General features: G+C 47.2%; 1 protein-coding gene across 1 annotated transcript; it reads right to left on the reverse strand.

Annotated features, from left to right (window-relative positions):
• Positions 1-717: 717 nt before the first annotated feature.
• Positions 718-15,735, reverse strand: POLR1E (RNA polymerase I subunit E). The gene is made up of 12 exons (XM_029920700.1): positions 15,548-15,735; positions 14,890-14,993; positions 13,593-13,669; positions 11,846-11,931; positions 9,678-9,736; positions 8,974-9,118; positions 6,803-6,910; positions 6,103-6,199; positions 4,183-4,316; positions 3,186-3,267; positions 2,373-2,504; positions 718-1,059 (listed from the first exon to the last, which is right to left on the reverse strand). Exons 1-12 carry the CDS (start codon positions 15,621-15,623, stop codon positions 900-902), a joined length of 1,260 nt encoding a protein of 419 aa, XP_029776560.1. The 5' UTR covers positions 15,624-15,735; the 3' UTR covers positions 718-899.
• Positions 15,736-17,104: the final 1,369 nt, after the last annotated feature.

The following is a 17,104-nucleotide window of genomic DNA, read 5'->3' on the forward strand; positions in this document are numbered from 1 at the left end:
AGGCAAAAGTGGCATCTTGATGCCTGGCTGGCAACCCCCACTGTGTGTTTTTGGTTGTTTTTTTGTTTATTTATTTTGAGAGAGAATCCCAGGCAGGCTCTGTGCCATCTCGGGCCTCGATCTTACAAACCGTCTTGATCTGAGCCCAGATCAAGTCAGACGCCAGCCCTACTGAGCCGCGTAGGCGCCCCCCTGCTGTGTGTTCATCTCCCCATTCCCACTTGTGCAGCCCTTTCCTCCTATCCACGCATTAAATCCTCTTTTTAAAGCGGTCTAGAGCAATTTGTTTTCTGTACTTTACTCTGATTCATCTCTCCCAAAGAAGTGCTTTCAGAGCTGAGCCCTGGCCTCTGGGGGCCCGAGCCAGGCAGAGCAACTGGCATGGTCAATCTCTTCTTCTGGCCGGCTCCACTGTTACGGCAGCCCCAAGCTAAACCGGCCCGCTTCGGCAACCCCACAACACAGGTGACCCACAGTTAGCTGCAGGGAAAGCCGGAGGCCGCCCGCCCCACCCCACTGGACCACGCTGTCCTCCCTATGCGCTCCCCGGCCCTTCCAGACTAAGCACTTCACAAGTCTCTCAATGAACACTCACCCATTAGGTCTGGCCTAGGATCCAGCCTGTAAGATCTGTCGGCGCAGACTCCCCAGGCCCCACCCTCCCACAGGAACCACCTGCCACTCAGAATCACAGCAACACCAAAGGAGAGAGGGAAAGTCAGTCCAACACAGCCATCACTTTATATTTCCGCTGAAGAGAGGCATGCTCCGAGACGCTGCTTCAGGCTTCATGCCCACGCCAAAGCAAGGCTTCTTTTTCCTTCTCACTTTAATAAAAATGGAAATGGACACAAGCAGTGGCTCCGTGTGGCCATATGCTCTATCTGGGAAGCACACCTCTAGGTGATCCTCCTCCGCTTTGACTGGCGGTCCGCGGTCTGGGCTGGAGGCAGCGGGATGGACAGGGTGCCCAGTTTGTGATCCTCATCCCTGCCAGCTGCTAGAGACACACTTCTTTTAGAGATCTTCAGCCTCATGGCTCTCGCAATCTCAATCATCCTAAGGAACAAATACACAGAACAAATGGGAGAGAAGGTCCTCAGCAGGTCTGCGCTGGGCAGGAGTGAGTGGCATTCACGCTCCAGGCCGTGAAGACAGAATCCCCAACGCGCCCACCAGGAGCACAGCAGAGCAGGAGATGACACCTGCTCCAGAGCCATCAAAAAGACACTTTTATTCTATTTTATTTATTTTAAAAGATTTGTATTTTTAAGTAATCCCTACACCCAATGTGGAGCTCAAACCTACAACCCCAAGATCAAGACCGCACGCTCCACTGACTGAGCCAGCCAGGCGCCCCAAGACTGTTTTGTTTAATGTGTTCCTTTCAGAAAGTATCCATACAGGCAATGGAAAACCAGGTTATCTAGACACAATGAATAACTCTGTTTACTTCTGATAACCAGGATTGAGCACTTGTTAGAATTCTGCTAAAACTTTACAGGCTCCCAGTATCTTGTTTCTCTCTTATTTTCAACCTCACTGCCTGTTAGAATGCCTTTTATGGACGGCCCTCAGGATAATTCCTCCAGGGGCTACTAGAAGAGCCCAGACAAGGGTATTTTCATTGGTGCTCTTGGAACACCATCGGGGGCCATGGATATGAGACGCTCTTAAATCACCCAAAGGCCAACATATCCCACAGTTCACGATCCTGGGAAGTTCTGCCTCTTTTGAGTCCTTCTTAGGAAGGGTGGAAAGAGCCCGAGACCACATCTCTGCCAACTCTCCCAGGATCTTCCAAGCCTGTCCCTGCTGCTCAGCAGGGCTGCTGGGTCACAAAAGCCCCAATGTGACATCCCTGACAAATGGTGTTCCACCCCCACCCCCCATCCCCTTCCATCAGACTCTGAGAATGTTTTTTTGCTAGGCTGACATTGGGTTCCTCATTATTTGCACTCCTGAGCTCCACCCCTCAGGACCATTCAGACCCCTCTCCCCAGTGACAGCAATTCAGAGACCACTGGGTTACACGGGCAGAATGCTATGAGAAAGCTCAGGCTCGAAGCCCAACTATTCTGCTTCTTGGTGGTGTAACCCTGGGAAAGTCGCTGACTTCTTTGAACTGAAGGTTCTCCCACTGGTTTTTAGGAAAATCACTGAGATCACGACAGATTTAATACTGTGCATAGAAAAGACAAGGCACATAGTAATGTCTTGGTTGCTCAGTCATTTAATCACTGATTTGCTGACAACTGTCCTCTGACCTGTATCAAATGTCCCCAGTTCCCTTGATGGTGCCCCCTGCTGGCCAGCAGTACTAGAAATACACTGAGCACCCCACAGGGAGTTTATCATTCTGTTGTGCTCACCTCCTCTCACTGAGCTTCAGGTCCCTCTGTAACAACGTCAGGTCAATCTGGAAGTCGCTTATGTGCAAAGCCAGTATGATTACGTACGCGGTGATCTTCGCCTTCATTGAATCCGAAATTAAGTTCCGTAGGCTACAATCAGTGGCAGTGAAGGAGAGACAGCGTTAAACTCTAAGATGATTATTCCAGAAGCAGAATAAAAACATCCAAGCCTGATTCTCATGCACACTCAATGTCTTCCCATCTTGGGGAGAAGAAAAGAAATCTGAGCAACATTCCTTATGCGGTCAAGGTGCCCGGGCCTTCACACACAGGAGAGCGGTGAGCCAATCCCAGTCTTCCCTCCCAGCGGGACAGAGAAAGCCACGCCTACACTTTCCCCAGGCACAGTTAGAGCTTCTCAAGGACACAGACCCTCTGAGCGTGTCCCCATTGCTCAGCAGGGCTGCTTGGAAAACAGTCATCTCAAACTCACAGGGCACTGGCCTGTCCTTTTCTGCAACACTGCCTTTTCATAGAACACTGGTTCTGTGAGATACTAGGAACGGTTCCTTGGAACCTTTGGAAAGAAGTCTCCAGCTGCAGGACTTCCCCGAGCCTCTAATGTGAACTTCTCCAAGGGGGACAGAGCATGTAACACATAGTGTTTCCTCAACTGATCTGACCCGGGCCCCTGCAAAGGGCAGTGAGTGCTCTCCTCAGCAGTGTCTGTGGTCATGGAATCCAATCCACGCTCTCATCCCCACTCCCACTGCCCTCCCCGACCCGCTTCCCTCCTTTATAGGCAGAGCCCCAGAAGCCAAGCCCCCCGACCTGCCGTTGTTGTAGGTCAAGCAGGTGAAGTGCTTCAGCAGTTTGGTGCTGATGATGTGGGGGACCTCCGGTCCCAGGGCGCCTACAACACAAAGCTGAGTGTGAGCATTTTGTTTCCAAACCCTCACCCCACAGCTCCTCCATGAGTGGGAGAAGAGGCCAACAGTTGGGCCCCTGCAATGGACACAACCATGTGCTACGAGCAGCAGGGCCCATGACACAGAAGAGCCACTTCCCAAGGAAAATGTGCTCAAGTAGGCTTCGGCCCGCAGACCGCACACGCCCGAGAGACGTTTGTGATGGGGCAGAGAAAGGGAGGAAAACTACACTTTGATGAGACCTAAAGACCTAGAATTCGTAAGGTGTGACAAAGCAAACAGTGCAAAAGCCCAGGAAGAGGGAAAGGAGGAGAGGCTAAAATGTGAAAATAAGCAGCAAGCAAATCCTGAGAACATACAGACTCTTGGGAGCTCAACCACGGTAAGAAGACTGCAGCACCTTGCACCTAAAACCACAGGCGGGTTTCCAACGCTGGGTGGATATGAGGCATCCACGTGTGGCTCCAGCCACGTGACATGGGTCACCAGTGGGAATGGACTCTCCTCGTCAGTCAGAAATCAGCTGACACAAAATAAACCTGCCACAAGCGTCCATATGAGCAAGGCCAAGTTTTCTCCCCCAGAGGGCTCATGTTTGCCCAACGATCCCTTGACATGTGCATGATGTGACCAGACAGTATACTTTGCCCCACGCACAGGAGACGTAGTGAATGTCACCTCTGAACACGTGTATGGCCCGGCCTATCTCCGTTTTCAGGTGAGGGGAGAGCTGGGCCGGCCCTCTCAGTCTGCTGGCACGCCTACAGGAAGCTCAGTGTTACACAGTCACAAATAAAGGTCGAGACAGACACATCCATTTTCTTCTCTCATTAGAGCTGGTCTAACAGACAAATCACAGACTAGAAATAACAAGGATAAAATGTCTATCATGGACTTACTTTTCCGCTTTATCACTTTCTGTGCTCGAAATTTGATAAGCCTGTCCAGAAACCATATGCATCGGGCCTGGTGGTCTCGGCTCTTCTCATCTGACGGCAAAGACTTCAATGCTTCTATGACAAAGGAGCAGTGGCTAAAACAAAGGAGGAAGGTGTCAGACCGGCCCTGTCAGGAGCCATTCACGCTGTCAATGAAAACAGCAGGCTTCCTTCACAGCTGATGCACGCTCAACAGTCAAGAAACGGCCATTCTATCAACGCTCCTTATAACACAGTGAGCACGGTTTAGTGCCAAGGCAGTAAAGGACTAGACTAAATATTTTAGGGTTTGTGGGACATACGGTCTCTGTTGCGTCTACTTAAAGCAGCCACTGCAAAAACAGCCATTAATAATACATAAATGAATGATCATGGCTGTGTTCCAATAAAACTTTATTCAGAGGCAGGAGGCCAGACTTGGCATGCCACAGTCTGCCCCACCCTGATGCAGGGGTCTGGAGCACAGGCTCTTGAGTTAAACTGCCTAGGTTTGAATCCCCTCTCTGCCATTCGGTGGCATGTGCAAGTTTCTGTACATCTTCTATACATCTTTGTACGTCATCTCCACCTAAAAATTTAACCTCAGACTAGGGGTTTTCTGGGCATTAAATGAGACAATGCAAATAGTGTTTTAGAACAGTACTTGGCACATACAAGAGCTTCCATCAATGTTAGCTATTATTTTTATGTACTATTCTACCACTCTGAGAATCCTGGACTCACAGAGATAAAAAAGCTCTTCAAGAGAGTGGCCTCATTTTACAGATAGGAAAACTGAGGCCCAGAGAAGGGAAGATCACACAGATCCCACAGTACCTCGGGCAGAGCTCAGGGAGTTCATTCTCCAAGCTTAGCCCAGAGCTTGTTCCTGCACCTGCTATGAGTCACAATTACATTAAGACAACCAAGAACCAGTAATAAACGTTGCTGGAAATGAATCTTTGGAGGAAAAAAAAATAAAGGCACTTTCAAAAATCAGGGAACTTGGGGCTCATGGATGGCTCAAGTGTTTAAGCATCTGACTCTTGATTTCAGCTCAGCTCATGATCTCACAGTTCATGAGTTCGAGCCCTGCATCAGGCTCTGCACTCAACGTTTTGGCAATTTTTTATTTTCTTAAGATAAAATTATTAACAGGAAAAACTCTTAAGAGCAAAAAATTCCACTATCATCATTTAAAAAAAAAAAGCTGCTGTAAAGGCCCAAGGAGGGGGGGATAATCTGAATTATTTAAAATATATAGTATTTCTTTTTTTTTAGTTTATTTTGAGAGAGAAAGAGCACACTTGGTGTGAGTGGGGGAGGGGCAGAGAGAGAGGCTGGGAGAGAGAGAATCCCAAGCAGGCGCCGCACTCCTGATTCAGGCCTCAAACTCATGAACCGTGAGATATGACTTGAGTCAAGATCAAGTGTTGGACTCTTAACCGACTGAGCCATCTGGGCGCCCCTAAACTATACAGTATTTAAATACATAACTTTAAGTTAAAATGCTCACTCCGCTCACCACTTCCACTGGCACCCACTCACGGGCTCGCTCCTGGGCCCCACTGGTGACAATCACTATCAGCATAACACTGGGGACGTGGGCCAGCTCCGGTTCCAAGCCCCAGACCACAGGGCGCCGGCACCCTCTGCCCAGCCACAGGCTCCATGTACTCAGAGGCCACCTCTCTCTCCCTTGAATGCCACCCACAGCCTTTGGACAAGAAGTCTGAAAGCCCAAACATTTTCAAGAAAACGTTGGCTCGTTCATGTTGAAATGCTGAAAAGACACACACCCTCAATGACTGACACCCCTAAAGGTCTGCTTTGTCTGACTGCTGTTGTGTTCTGACATCACTGCCCCAGACACTCCATCCGCCCAAGGGGTTGGGGGGGTACCTGTTCTCTTCAATCATCTTCAGGATTTCCTCTGAGGAGACATTCCTGAAAGCTTCAGATGGGCTCTGAAGAGCTTCATACTCCGCAGGGGAGAGCACTAGTCACAGGTCAAGAACACAATGCGACCAAAATGGAAACACTCAACTGGCTAGCTCATCTCAAGAGTGGCCCCATTTTAGAGATGCGACAGCTGAGGCCCAGCTAGGGGAAGTTCACATAATCCACAGGCTGAGCTCAGGGTCTCGGTTCTCCAGACTCCCAGGCCAGAGCACATTCGCTGCCTGGGCACTTCTGCCTCCTTGTCTTATCACAAAGCTACCGTAGGCGTTTTCCCTCTGACTAGACCCGTGTGGCGAACTTCTGTTGTCCAACCCTACCTTGAGAAATCAGTCTGGCTTAGGCTTAAGGCACTGCTTGACTTAAAAGTCTTATTTTGACCACTCACAGAGAGTGGCCCCCACAGGGCTGAGCTCAAGGGGATTTGGCACACTCCTGAGGGATAGTTTTGAATCTCAGGGGCTGAGGGCCAGTCCCGTAGCCGACTGCTCAGCAACAGCACTGGAGCAAGTGCAAAGACCTGGATGTAGCTTCCGTAGGCACCGTGGGCCCACCAACACCCCAGAGAGCCTGTCTGTCCACTCGTCTACACACATCCCAACCCAGGGAAAATAAAGCAGGGTTTCTACTGCAACAAGGATACAGTCTTCAAATTTATACACGTCTTCAGGCTTGACCGCATCAGCGTGGCAGGGAGGAAGGTACAGGGAGTCGTCCTGCCGGTCATCATGCATGGCATCATTGACCAGAGCTTTTTCATAAAGGAGAGGTGGTGTCAGTATCATCCTGTTTGTCTGCAGGTTCCCCAACACTATGTGCTCCAGATCGTAACTGGTCTGGAAATTCCACATCTGAATGCTCCTGCCGAGGTGGCCTGACCTCCCCAGCAGGCTGACAGCTCCAGGATGACGTGCACTCAGGCCACAAGCCTAACCAGGCACCGGAGAAGGCACACACGGCGTGGTCCCCCTCAAGTGACTTGTAACAGAGGTAATGTAGGAGACACAGGTGTGCTGATAAATATGTACAATACAGGAGAAGCTAAAAGTGAGGGATATTCAAAAAAGCCTTTAATGGCTTAACTTCCAGAAACTCCATATATTGTGAGAAAAAAGGAAAAAACAAAATATAAAACTGTGAACTACTCTACAAGGATAACCATGTAAGAATTAAGTATGCATATAGACGTAGACAGAGAGGAATACAGGAAAATTAATAATGGTCTGGTAAATTGATGAGAAATAGGTAATTATTTTTATTTTTGGATGTACTTTGATAGCTGACAGTAAACTCAACAAAAACATTACAAAATTTACTTATATAAGCAGCTGAGGGGCTCAAATGGTTAAGCGTCTTGTCTTTGGCTCAGGTAATGATCTCACAGTTTGTGAGTTCAAGCCCCGCGTCAGGCTCTGTGCTGACAGCTCAGAGCCTGGAGCTTGCTTCCGATTCTGTGTCTCCCCCTCTTTCTGCCCCTCCCCTGATCATTCTCTCTCTCTCTCTCTCTCAAAAAAATAAACACTAAAAAACCTTTTTAATTTACATATGCTTTCAAATAAATGGACAGCCATATTTTTATGTTCCTGGATAAGAAAACATAATATTGTAAGATGGTGATTCTCTTCATATTAATCTCAATTGTGTTTTGAGGGAATTTGACAAAATAATTCTTAAGATTACCTGAGGAAAAAAAAAGCATGCTTCCCTAACTAATGTTTGTGAAAAATAAAAGGAAGGAGTAGGAGGAACTTGCCCTATCAGAAAATAAACCAGATGGTGAGGCACCAAAATCCAAAAACCCCGTGCTGCCATGGGAACAGAACGGACAATGGAACAGAACACAGACAGAATGTGCTAACATGAGAAGGAGGCCTTTGTAAATCATCTTCTACAAAGAAAAGGATGGAGTTGGGGACAGCTGGTTAATTCTTTAGAAAATATAAAATTAGGTCTCTATCATATGCCAAAAAAATCTTAAGACTTAAATGGAAAAAGTAAAATTGTGAAAGTACTGCAAAAAAAGTTGGAAAATATTTATATGATTATAGGGTTTGGAAAGATTTTCTAAAAATTACTAAAATCCCACTCTTGATAGGAAAATTGCTCTTCTGGGGGCGCCTGGGTGGCTCAGTTGGTTAAGCAGCCAACTTCAGCTCAGGTCATGATCTCACGGTTCGTGGGTTCAAGCCCCACGTCAGGCTCTGTGCTGACAGCTCAGAGCCTGGAGCCTGCTTCTGATTCTGTGTCTCCCTCTCTCTCTGCCCCTCCCCTGCTCACATACTATGTCTCTCTCTCTCAAAAATAAACAAACATTAAAAAGAAAATCTTTAAAAAAAAGGAAAGAAAAACTGCTCTTCTGTAAACCTTCTCTTACGTTCTTATGATGCACTTGAGCATTAAATACATTTTTAAATAATACAATGAGATATGCAAGCTGCTGACGAACTTAGGAACAGAAGGTCCACAGTGAAGCCCTGTTTCCAGAGGCTCAGTTCAGCAGCACCAGCGTCACTTAGGTCTTTTTCCACAAAACCTGCCTGCGGCTCCCAGAGACATGAAGCCTTCCCCCCCGGCACCCTGGCACCAAGGACACGGCGTGCACACCCCATGCCTGTCTCTTCTACTTGCCCATGAGCTCCCTGAGGGCAGATGTTTCTCATTACTTCCAGAGTCTGTTCCCAGGAAAGCATTCAGTGAGAGGACAGAATCCAGGCCGAACGCCCATTATTTCCATCTGTGGGGCAGGTCAGAGGTCTCAAGGGAAGAGAAAGCGGTCTCCGCGAGCAGACTCTTACCCAGGTCCCAGCTGCTTACCAGTCACACCCTTTGCATCAATAATATTCTCTGCGGCTTTAGCTACTGCACAGTTCAGAGATTCATTGCCAACTCTGTTCATTCTTCTGGAGTTCAAAGCCCGCTTCTGTTTGGTGGTTCCAAAAGCTTCAATACAAGAATCCATCTGTGCAAAGACAAATTTGGTTCGTCTAGGGGACAGGCTGGGGACTGCTATTCCTGTGTGACTATGGGGAAAACCTGGGCCTTTCTGAGCCATGACTGTTACCACACCTGCAAATTGGGCTGAACCATACCTATCTCCCAGGTTGGTTGTATTAACAGATCTGAAGCACTTGCTTTGTAAGCTGTCATGGGCTATTTACAAAGCAACAGTGTCTCTGTTTGTAAAGTAATTACCAGAATTAGGACTCTTTCCCTCTGAGCCAGAAGACCACCTCATACCCATTCCTGTTCTCAACACAGTGCTCCAGGCAGCCCTGAAGATTCAATCAATGTGCCCTCCTGGGGTGAGATGAGCTCTGTAGGAACTGCCTAACTTGAAGATCCTGAAGTTTACTTTTGTTTTAAAGAGATAGTTTCCGGGCTACAACCAGTATTTTCTGAAACCTGTATTCTGCTACCCCTGTATCGGCCCAGAGGACCAGCTTGTTTTACTGATGGGGAAACGCCAGGCCTAGAAGGAACGCATTTCAGGTCCCATGTCTCAGTTCTATCACACTTACCTTTTCTCTAAAAGTTTTGGCCTGATTCTCTTGTGTCGATTCAATCTCGATGGACTCGTCTATCAAAGCACAAAACAAACAAAAACAGAGAGGAAAAACAAGCGAGCTGTAAGGCCCACAGATTGTAATGGTGTTTAATAGTTACTTAACAGCTCATCTCAGAGAAACAGATTTCTTTACTGCAGAACTTCCCAGAGTTTGATACAATGGATCCTGTAAATATTTAGTCTGTGGCTTCAGTACAGTTAGAGGATTTGGAGAATAAATTAAGGAGTCAAATGAAGGGGTCATCTGGTCCAACCTCTTCATTTTACAAATAAGGAAAAATGAAGCCTCCAGATGAAATAATTTGCCCCAGGTCAGGTGACCAGGCCGTGGCCAAAGTGGGATTAGAAACCAAGCTCAAGTCCTTGGTTCTTTCCAGTAAATAGTTTTGCCCTCCTTATAAAAGACCTAAAAGTAGGTAGGCATAAATGTGAGGTATGTATTACTTATATGAAGCTCTGAAATCTCCCATAAAGTATTCATACATAAGGGCCAGGATAATCTAGTGGACACAGGAGCATAAGCTCTAGAGTGACCTTGCCAGAGTCTCAATCCCAGGTCATACGTATATATACATGACATGCTGTGGTATTTTATACAGACATAGACAGCAGCACTGTGTCCCTGCCAAGTCAGTTCACTCTGTGCCAGTTCTGTCCTCGATAAAACCAGAGGGTTGTTATGTGAAGCAAATGATGTAGGGCATTGAAAGTGCTTAGAACAGTGCCTAGCACATAGTAAGGACTTAATAACTAAGTTGCATGTACATGTATGTGTGTGTGTGTATATATGTGTGTATACATATACATACACATATACATAATGTTTACAATAAACCATTATTTGTTAATCAACAATAGACAATTTCTTTTGTCTCTCTGGAAATCGGAAGAGCATTTGGAGGATAATTTAAATGTAGCTAGATGTGCTTGCAAAGCAAGGAATTCTTTTTGTTTTTGTTTCTTAAAGTTTGTTTATTTATTTTTGAGAGGGAGAAAGAGAGAGAGCAGGTTCTCCACTGTCAGCACAGAGCCCAACATGGGGCTCAATCTCATGAACCCTGAAATCATGACCTGAGCCAAAGTCAGACATCCAACCGACTGAGCCACCCAGGTGCCCCAAGGAATTCTTAACCTATAGATTATGGATCTCTGAAATTCACAGGTGGGTTTTAGGACTCAAAAGCCCTTTACAACTGTATGGAAAATCTCACATATATTCTTGTATATTGCGTATGTTTCCGGGAAGTAGGTCCAGGTCCCGCAGATTCTGAAAGGACTGGCACCGCCGCTCTGCGGGAGTAAAGTTGGAACTACTGCCTCTGACAGTACCAGCAGGTCCACCGTCACCCTAGCAGTCCCCCTCATCTATACCCCCCTCACCATGAGTGCCTTTAAGATTTAGGGCACAGGAGCCCCTTGAGTCTGACCCTCTGATGTTCTGGAAGATCCCGCTCCAGGCCGGAGCATTCTAAGATGCCAAAGCAGAGAAAAGATACAAGCTCTCCCTCTGGATTAGGGAAAAATGGATCTCCTCCTAAGTCGGAAAGCGTCAACGGGCACTTGGTGGCTCAGTCAGTTAAGCATCTAACTCTTGATTTCAGCTCAGGCCATGATCTCACAGTTTATCACAGAGCCCGCTTGGGATTCCCTCTCTTCCTCTCTCTCTCTCTCTATCCCTCCCTTGTTCTCTCTCTCAAAAAAAAAAAAAAAAAAGTTACTGTCCAACCCATAAGCAACTCCCGTCACCTGCTAAAGACCCTAAAACCTCTACTCTAATCAGAACAGCTAAGAGTTTAAAAAAAAAAAGGCCTTTGAATGAAATATATATATATATCTGGCATGCTCTACAATATTTTGCTCCGATCACTGCAGAACTGGCTTAAACTAAAATTATTTTCTGATCTCAAATATGTAAACATTGAAGGGAGAGGATCTGTATCTGTTTTGCTACATCTCCAGCCCCAAACTTGTGCCTGGAGCATAGTAGGTCATCAATAAATATTTGCAGGAAGGCACCCTTTTAAAAATAACTTCAAAATGTGTTTTACAAATCAAAACCTAATTTGTCCAGCAAACCTAAACTATGCAGTGTTTTTATGGGCCTTCATGACTGGGACCTACCTGCAAACAGTGGCTGCATGTTGAATAATTCAGCATCATACACTTCCATCTGGCCGGAGGTCTTGTTCAGAATTCCCACAAAGTGCCTCAATAAAGAAGGAATAACACCAATCATAATGGATTATTCACAAGGTATTGTTTATACAATTTCCTTTTTCCTGCTTAAAAGTACTCAAGGGTCTTTCTGCCTCAATACACTTGAGGGACACACCACTTGCTGCTGAATAACAATAATTCCCAAGAGCAGCAATTCTTAGCAGGAAAGGGAAAGGAAACAAGGAAGGAGGGACTTCAAGAGGGAGTTCTGGAAGAAAAAAAAAATGCTACCAGGTGGTTCTGGAAGCCAATCACACTTGTGCTCATTGCTGTAGTGGGAAACTCTTTGGAAATATAAAAATCTAGAATTACACTAGAATTTACACAAATTTTGTGGAGGCAAAGACAAGTAAAACCTTGGTAATTATAGGGAGAAGACAGTCTGATTAGAGAATCTTTGTAAAGGCAGGACGTGGTGTAAACAGTTTTAAGCACATACACATTAATCTGACCTCTAACAGGGTGGTTTCATGGGGGGCTTTGTAAAGGTCTTTTTTGTGGTTCACTGTCGCATACTATCAGAGGGACACCAGCGCCTGACGGTCCAGTCCGTTCAGGTGGATGATCTTCATTGCACCCAGGAGAGAGGGGGTCAGTGAAGGACAGAGTTGCCCAAAGTCAGTTGCTCAGTAGTAGAGCTGGATGGAGTCTCTGACACTACCAAATCCTTTTCTTGGGGTTAGTTCCAGAAAATTTTTCTGGCAAGCTTTGGCCTGTTGATCACACAGTCCAGATAAGTGGAGACGGCTGCCTTTTGGGAACAAGACAATTATAGAGGATATTGCAAATTAATGAGGTGGTCAAATTAATGAAGCTGGTCAAAAGGTACTTTCAGTTACAAAATAAATAAGCCCTGGGAATGTAATGTACAGCACGGTGACTGTAATTAATAATACTATATTGTATGTTTGAAAGTTGCTAAGAGAATATATCTTAAAAGTTTTCATCATGAGAAAAAAATTCTAACGATGTGTGGTAATGGATGACTATACTTATTACAGTGACTGTTTTGTAATATATACAAATATCTAATTGTTATGCTATATACCTGAAACTAGTACGTTGTATTATACCTCAATTTTTTTAAATTATTTTTAAGGTTTTATTTTATTTTTAAAAAATGTATATTTATTTAGTTTGGCTGGGGCAGGGGGAGGGTAGGGAGGGCCAGAGAGAGGGAGAGAGAATCCCAAGCAGGCTCTGCACTGTCAGCACAGAGCCCGATGTGGGGCTCGATGCCCCAAACCTCAAGATCATGACCTGAGCCAAAATTAAGAGTTGGAGACTTAACCAACTGAGCCACCCACGAGCCCCTAAGATTTTATTTTCATGGAATCTCTACCCAATGTGGGACTCAAACTCACAACCCTGAGATCAAGAGTCACATACTTCACAGCCCGAGCCAGCCAGGCACCCCTAAAAAATTATAAATAAATGAGGTTTGTTAGGAAATCCAACAAATGTAACTCATTTATTATTCCCTTTCAGGCATGTCCACATGCTGGTGTGAGGGTCCCTGGATCTGGGAACGCAGGGATATGGTAAACGTCTCCAGGTTTCCCCCACTGCCCCTAAAATGAAGACCGAAAACAGCAGTGCCAGGCTCACCACCACGATCCTCTCCTCCCACTGTCCCTTCCCCTATTCTTACCTGCACAGAGTGTTGCATTTGAGGGCTCCAGTCCCAAAATTGTTTCCCACATAGGAAAGTCTGTCTGTTTCAGCAGCCTAAAATGTAAAGAGAAAAAAACACCACAACAACCAACGTTGAAAGGTATTAAGCATCTTGTCTCCCTTTCCCACATTTGCAAAAGCTTTAGAATCCAAACCACAGTGGATTAGAACTAGAGAGCCTCTGGGAGATGATCCAGCCCCCCATCCAAGTGAATCTGAGGTGTCCCTAGCAGAAAGGCAAGAGGAATTTTGAAAGGGAAGCCCCAGATGGTGCTGGCTTCTAGGTGGTCTGAAAAGTTCTAGGGGGAACTGCAGCCCTTGCACCACAGGACCTGGGGGAGAGGCCCTGAGCTCCCAGCACTGAGAGACATGCTACAAAACGGTTCTGCCAGCAACTTCCAAGCCCTTCCTGAACTTCTTGGCCATCTCTCCCATGAGTGCTCCTTATATGCTCACAGGACTATGAAAGCAGCTGTTTCATTCTTCAATCACAGCCAAGCTTTCCTGCTTCCCTGTTGGTCCCTGCCATCCTCTCCACTTGGATACTAAACCTCAGCTGTCAAACCCTCCTCCATCCTTCAGAGCTCAGCTCCAATGCGCCCTCCCCCGGGAAGGCCTTCTGGCAAGCAGAGATTCTGACTGAGCTCACTCTCCCTCCGCCAGGCTCTGAGCTTGTCTGCTTGGAGGAGCTGCTGAACTCAAAACCAGTTCTCATCTCTCTGAATCAATGGTTCTCAACCCAAGGGAAATCCTCCTTCCTGGGACATCTGGGAATGTCTGACATTCTGATTGTCACAACTACGAGGTGCTACTGGTATCTAGTGGTCAGCGACCAGGGAAGCTCTTGAACGTCCTGCAATGCACAGGATGGGCCAACAACAAACAATTATCTGGGTCCAAATGACAATGGTGCCAAGGTTGAGAAACAGTGCTCTAGAGTATGAGCTCCCTTAGAGTGGGGCCAGGTCCCACCTAGCTGTTTCTCTTGCAGCGTACAGTACAGGGCTGCGGTGGGTGCTCAATAAATGCTTGTTGAATAAACAAATCAATGAAAGGGCATCACTTTACCAAAAGTACATAACTGAATGGAGCCTGTCCCCACACCCCGACTTGCTGGGGCTCACAGGAGTTCTTCAAAGACCCATTCGCTATCCACCTCCCCTCCCCCCCACACCATTTCCCCTCCTACTCTGTCCTACATCCACCCACACTCAAACGCCTCTATGCCTCCAGAGGCCTGCAGAGTGGAAGCAATTGGCTCCTGCAGCACTTACCAGGATCCGCTGACCCCTCTTCCTGGGGTTTGTGGAGTCATTGCTCTTGTACAAGGTAAAGCGCATCTGCCCTGGATTCTGCAGCTTCCCATTGGAGAACTGGACTGTAAGATTGCAGGCCGAGAATGAGATGAAAGTAGGAGGACCCACAGTACACGCTGGGGAGGAATTGGACCGTCCTTGGGAGGGAGCGACTGAAGGAATGGGAATGGTAAGGAAGCCCAGGTCCTGATCTAAAGGGGCACTTAAGGGGGTCCTGGTCCAGCTGGGAAGAGATGGGTGAGAGTAGTGCTGGGGAAGGGCTGTGGCTGAAGGGAATAACTAGGGGAATAGGGCTGAGGAGGCCTGAGCCAGACCTAGAGACAGGGGAATCTCTGCCCAGGGGAGAGAAGGAAACGCGGCAGGTGAGTGGGGAGGGGACGACAGATGCAGCTTTGGGGAGGAAGGTGCCAGGGATATCCTTATCCAGCGGAAGTGGTGAAAGAAAGATGGTGGGATGACAGAGGAGCCCTGGCCAAGTCCCAAGTAGTGGAGGAGACTAGAGCGGGTCTCGGCCCACCTGGGAAAAGGGCCTGACAGCGGCGGGAGGACTGTAGAGGCACCCAGACGGAAGGGGAGGGAGCTATAGGGAACTACACTCCGGCTCCGCAGTCTTTACCCAGTACTGCTCTCCGGCTCTCGTCGGGCTCCCCACAGTACAGCCACCTCGCACTCGACAACTCCTCCGCCGCCATCTCGCCAGTCTGGCCGCCAAGTTTAGGCCTTTACACTAACACCGCCGAGCTGCCTTAGGGAGCCCACATGCGCAGGCAAAGGCAGCGGGACGGAAGAGGCGCGGCCTCACCGGCACCGCCCCGCGCGTGCGGAGTCGGCGTGGCTCCGCCCCGCAAGGCACCGCCCCCTACTCGCACTTCCCCGGAGTGCAGAGACGCCTTTCACGCCCACTCTTTGCCCCGCCCCCCCAGGCGGGGCTTCTGCCCACTCCAGGCTCCAGTCCTGCTCTCTGCTGAACTCCCGGAGTAGCAGCGCTCAGCCTGTGCATTCAGGGTTGTGTAGGACTAGGGGAATTGCTAGAGCAGAAGAGCCAAAGAAGGTCCTTTAAGCGTGGACCCAAAGGAGGGTATTTTTGAAGGGCAAGAACTCAGGTCGTCTCATCTCTTGATCCGGCCCGCAGGTCAGTCAACGCAGGTCCTGAGGGAGGGAGTGAGAATTGGGGGGCAGGGGGCACAGAGAATGGAGGCAAGACAAAGTCTCTGATCAAGCCTCAATTTATTGAGAAAACACATTCAGCTTATAAAGGGTAAAAAGCACAGGTCAGTTGCTAAGAAACAGGGTCACGTGAAAAGGCTAGGGTAAAGGAGAAACAGAAGCTGCAGTTTTAGCACAGCGTCTGAGGAGCCGATTAGAAAGTCCAGCCAAGCTGTCTCCGACCTTGGGCTGGGAATGATAACACTGTCCTGCCCTGCAGGTGGCCGATATTAGGTCAAGGCACACATCTCTTCCCACAGCTCTTCTGGCAGCTCTCCACAATCTCTGTTATCCAGATTTTCTTTAAGACTCCACAAACGAGGTCACTCACCGTCCCAATAAAGCTTTTGCAGCAGAAAGAACCAGTCAGAAAACACAGGATGCATTTAGTTGTCATAGCTCTTTAGTTTCCTTCAACCTAGAACAATTCTTCATTCTGACTACAAATTTTAAATTTTAAAGATTACAGACCAGTTATTTTGTAGAATGCCCCTCAATCTGGATTTGTCTATTTCCAAGTGATTAGTTACAGATTATACATCTTTGGCAGGAATATCACAGATATGATGCTGTTCTTCTCACCGCATCCTATTAAGTGGCACACAATTTCGATTTGTCTGATTACTGGTTATAGTAATTCTGACCACTTAAACCGCCTGCTGGTTCCTCTGCTGTAAAGTTATTCTTTTCCTTTCCCTTTATAATTTCACTTTGTACTTATTTTGTTGGCAGGTACTTAGAAACTAAGTAAAAATCCTGTTCATCACACTTCCAATTTATTTATTCATTTATATCAGTCTGGACTCGTAGATTCCTATCTTATTCAATAGGTTAGAATCTGCTACTATCATTTATTTTCAAGTTCAAATGGTATCAGATTGGGCCAATGGAAATCCCATTAGGCCGGTTTCTAGGCTCTATTAACATGTCCACATCATTTTTTTGAACATGGCCTTACTTTCTGGCA

Source organism: Suricata suricatta, chromosome 13 (assembly GCF_006229205.1).
Source record: "Suricata suricatta isolate VVHF042 chromosome 13, meerkat_22Aug2017_6uvM2_HiC, whole genome shotgun sequence".
NCBI classification, from domain to species: domain Eukaryota; kingdom Metazoa; phylum Chordata; class Mammalia; order Carnivora; family Herpestidae; genus Suricata; species Suricata suricatta.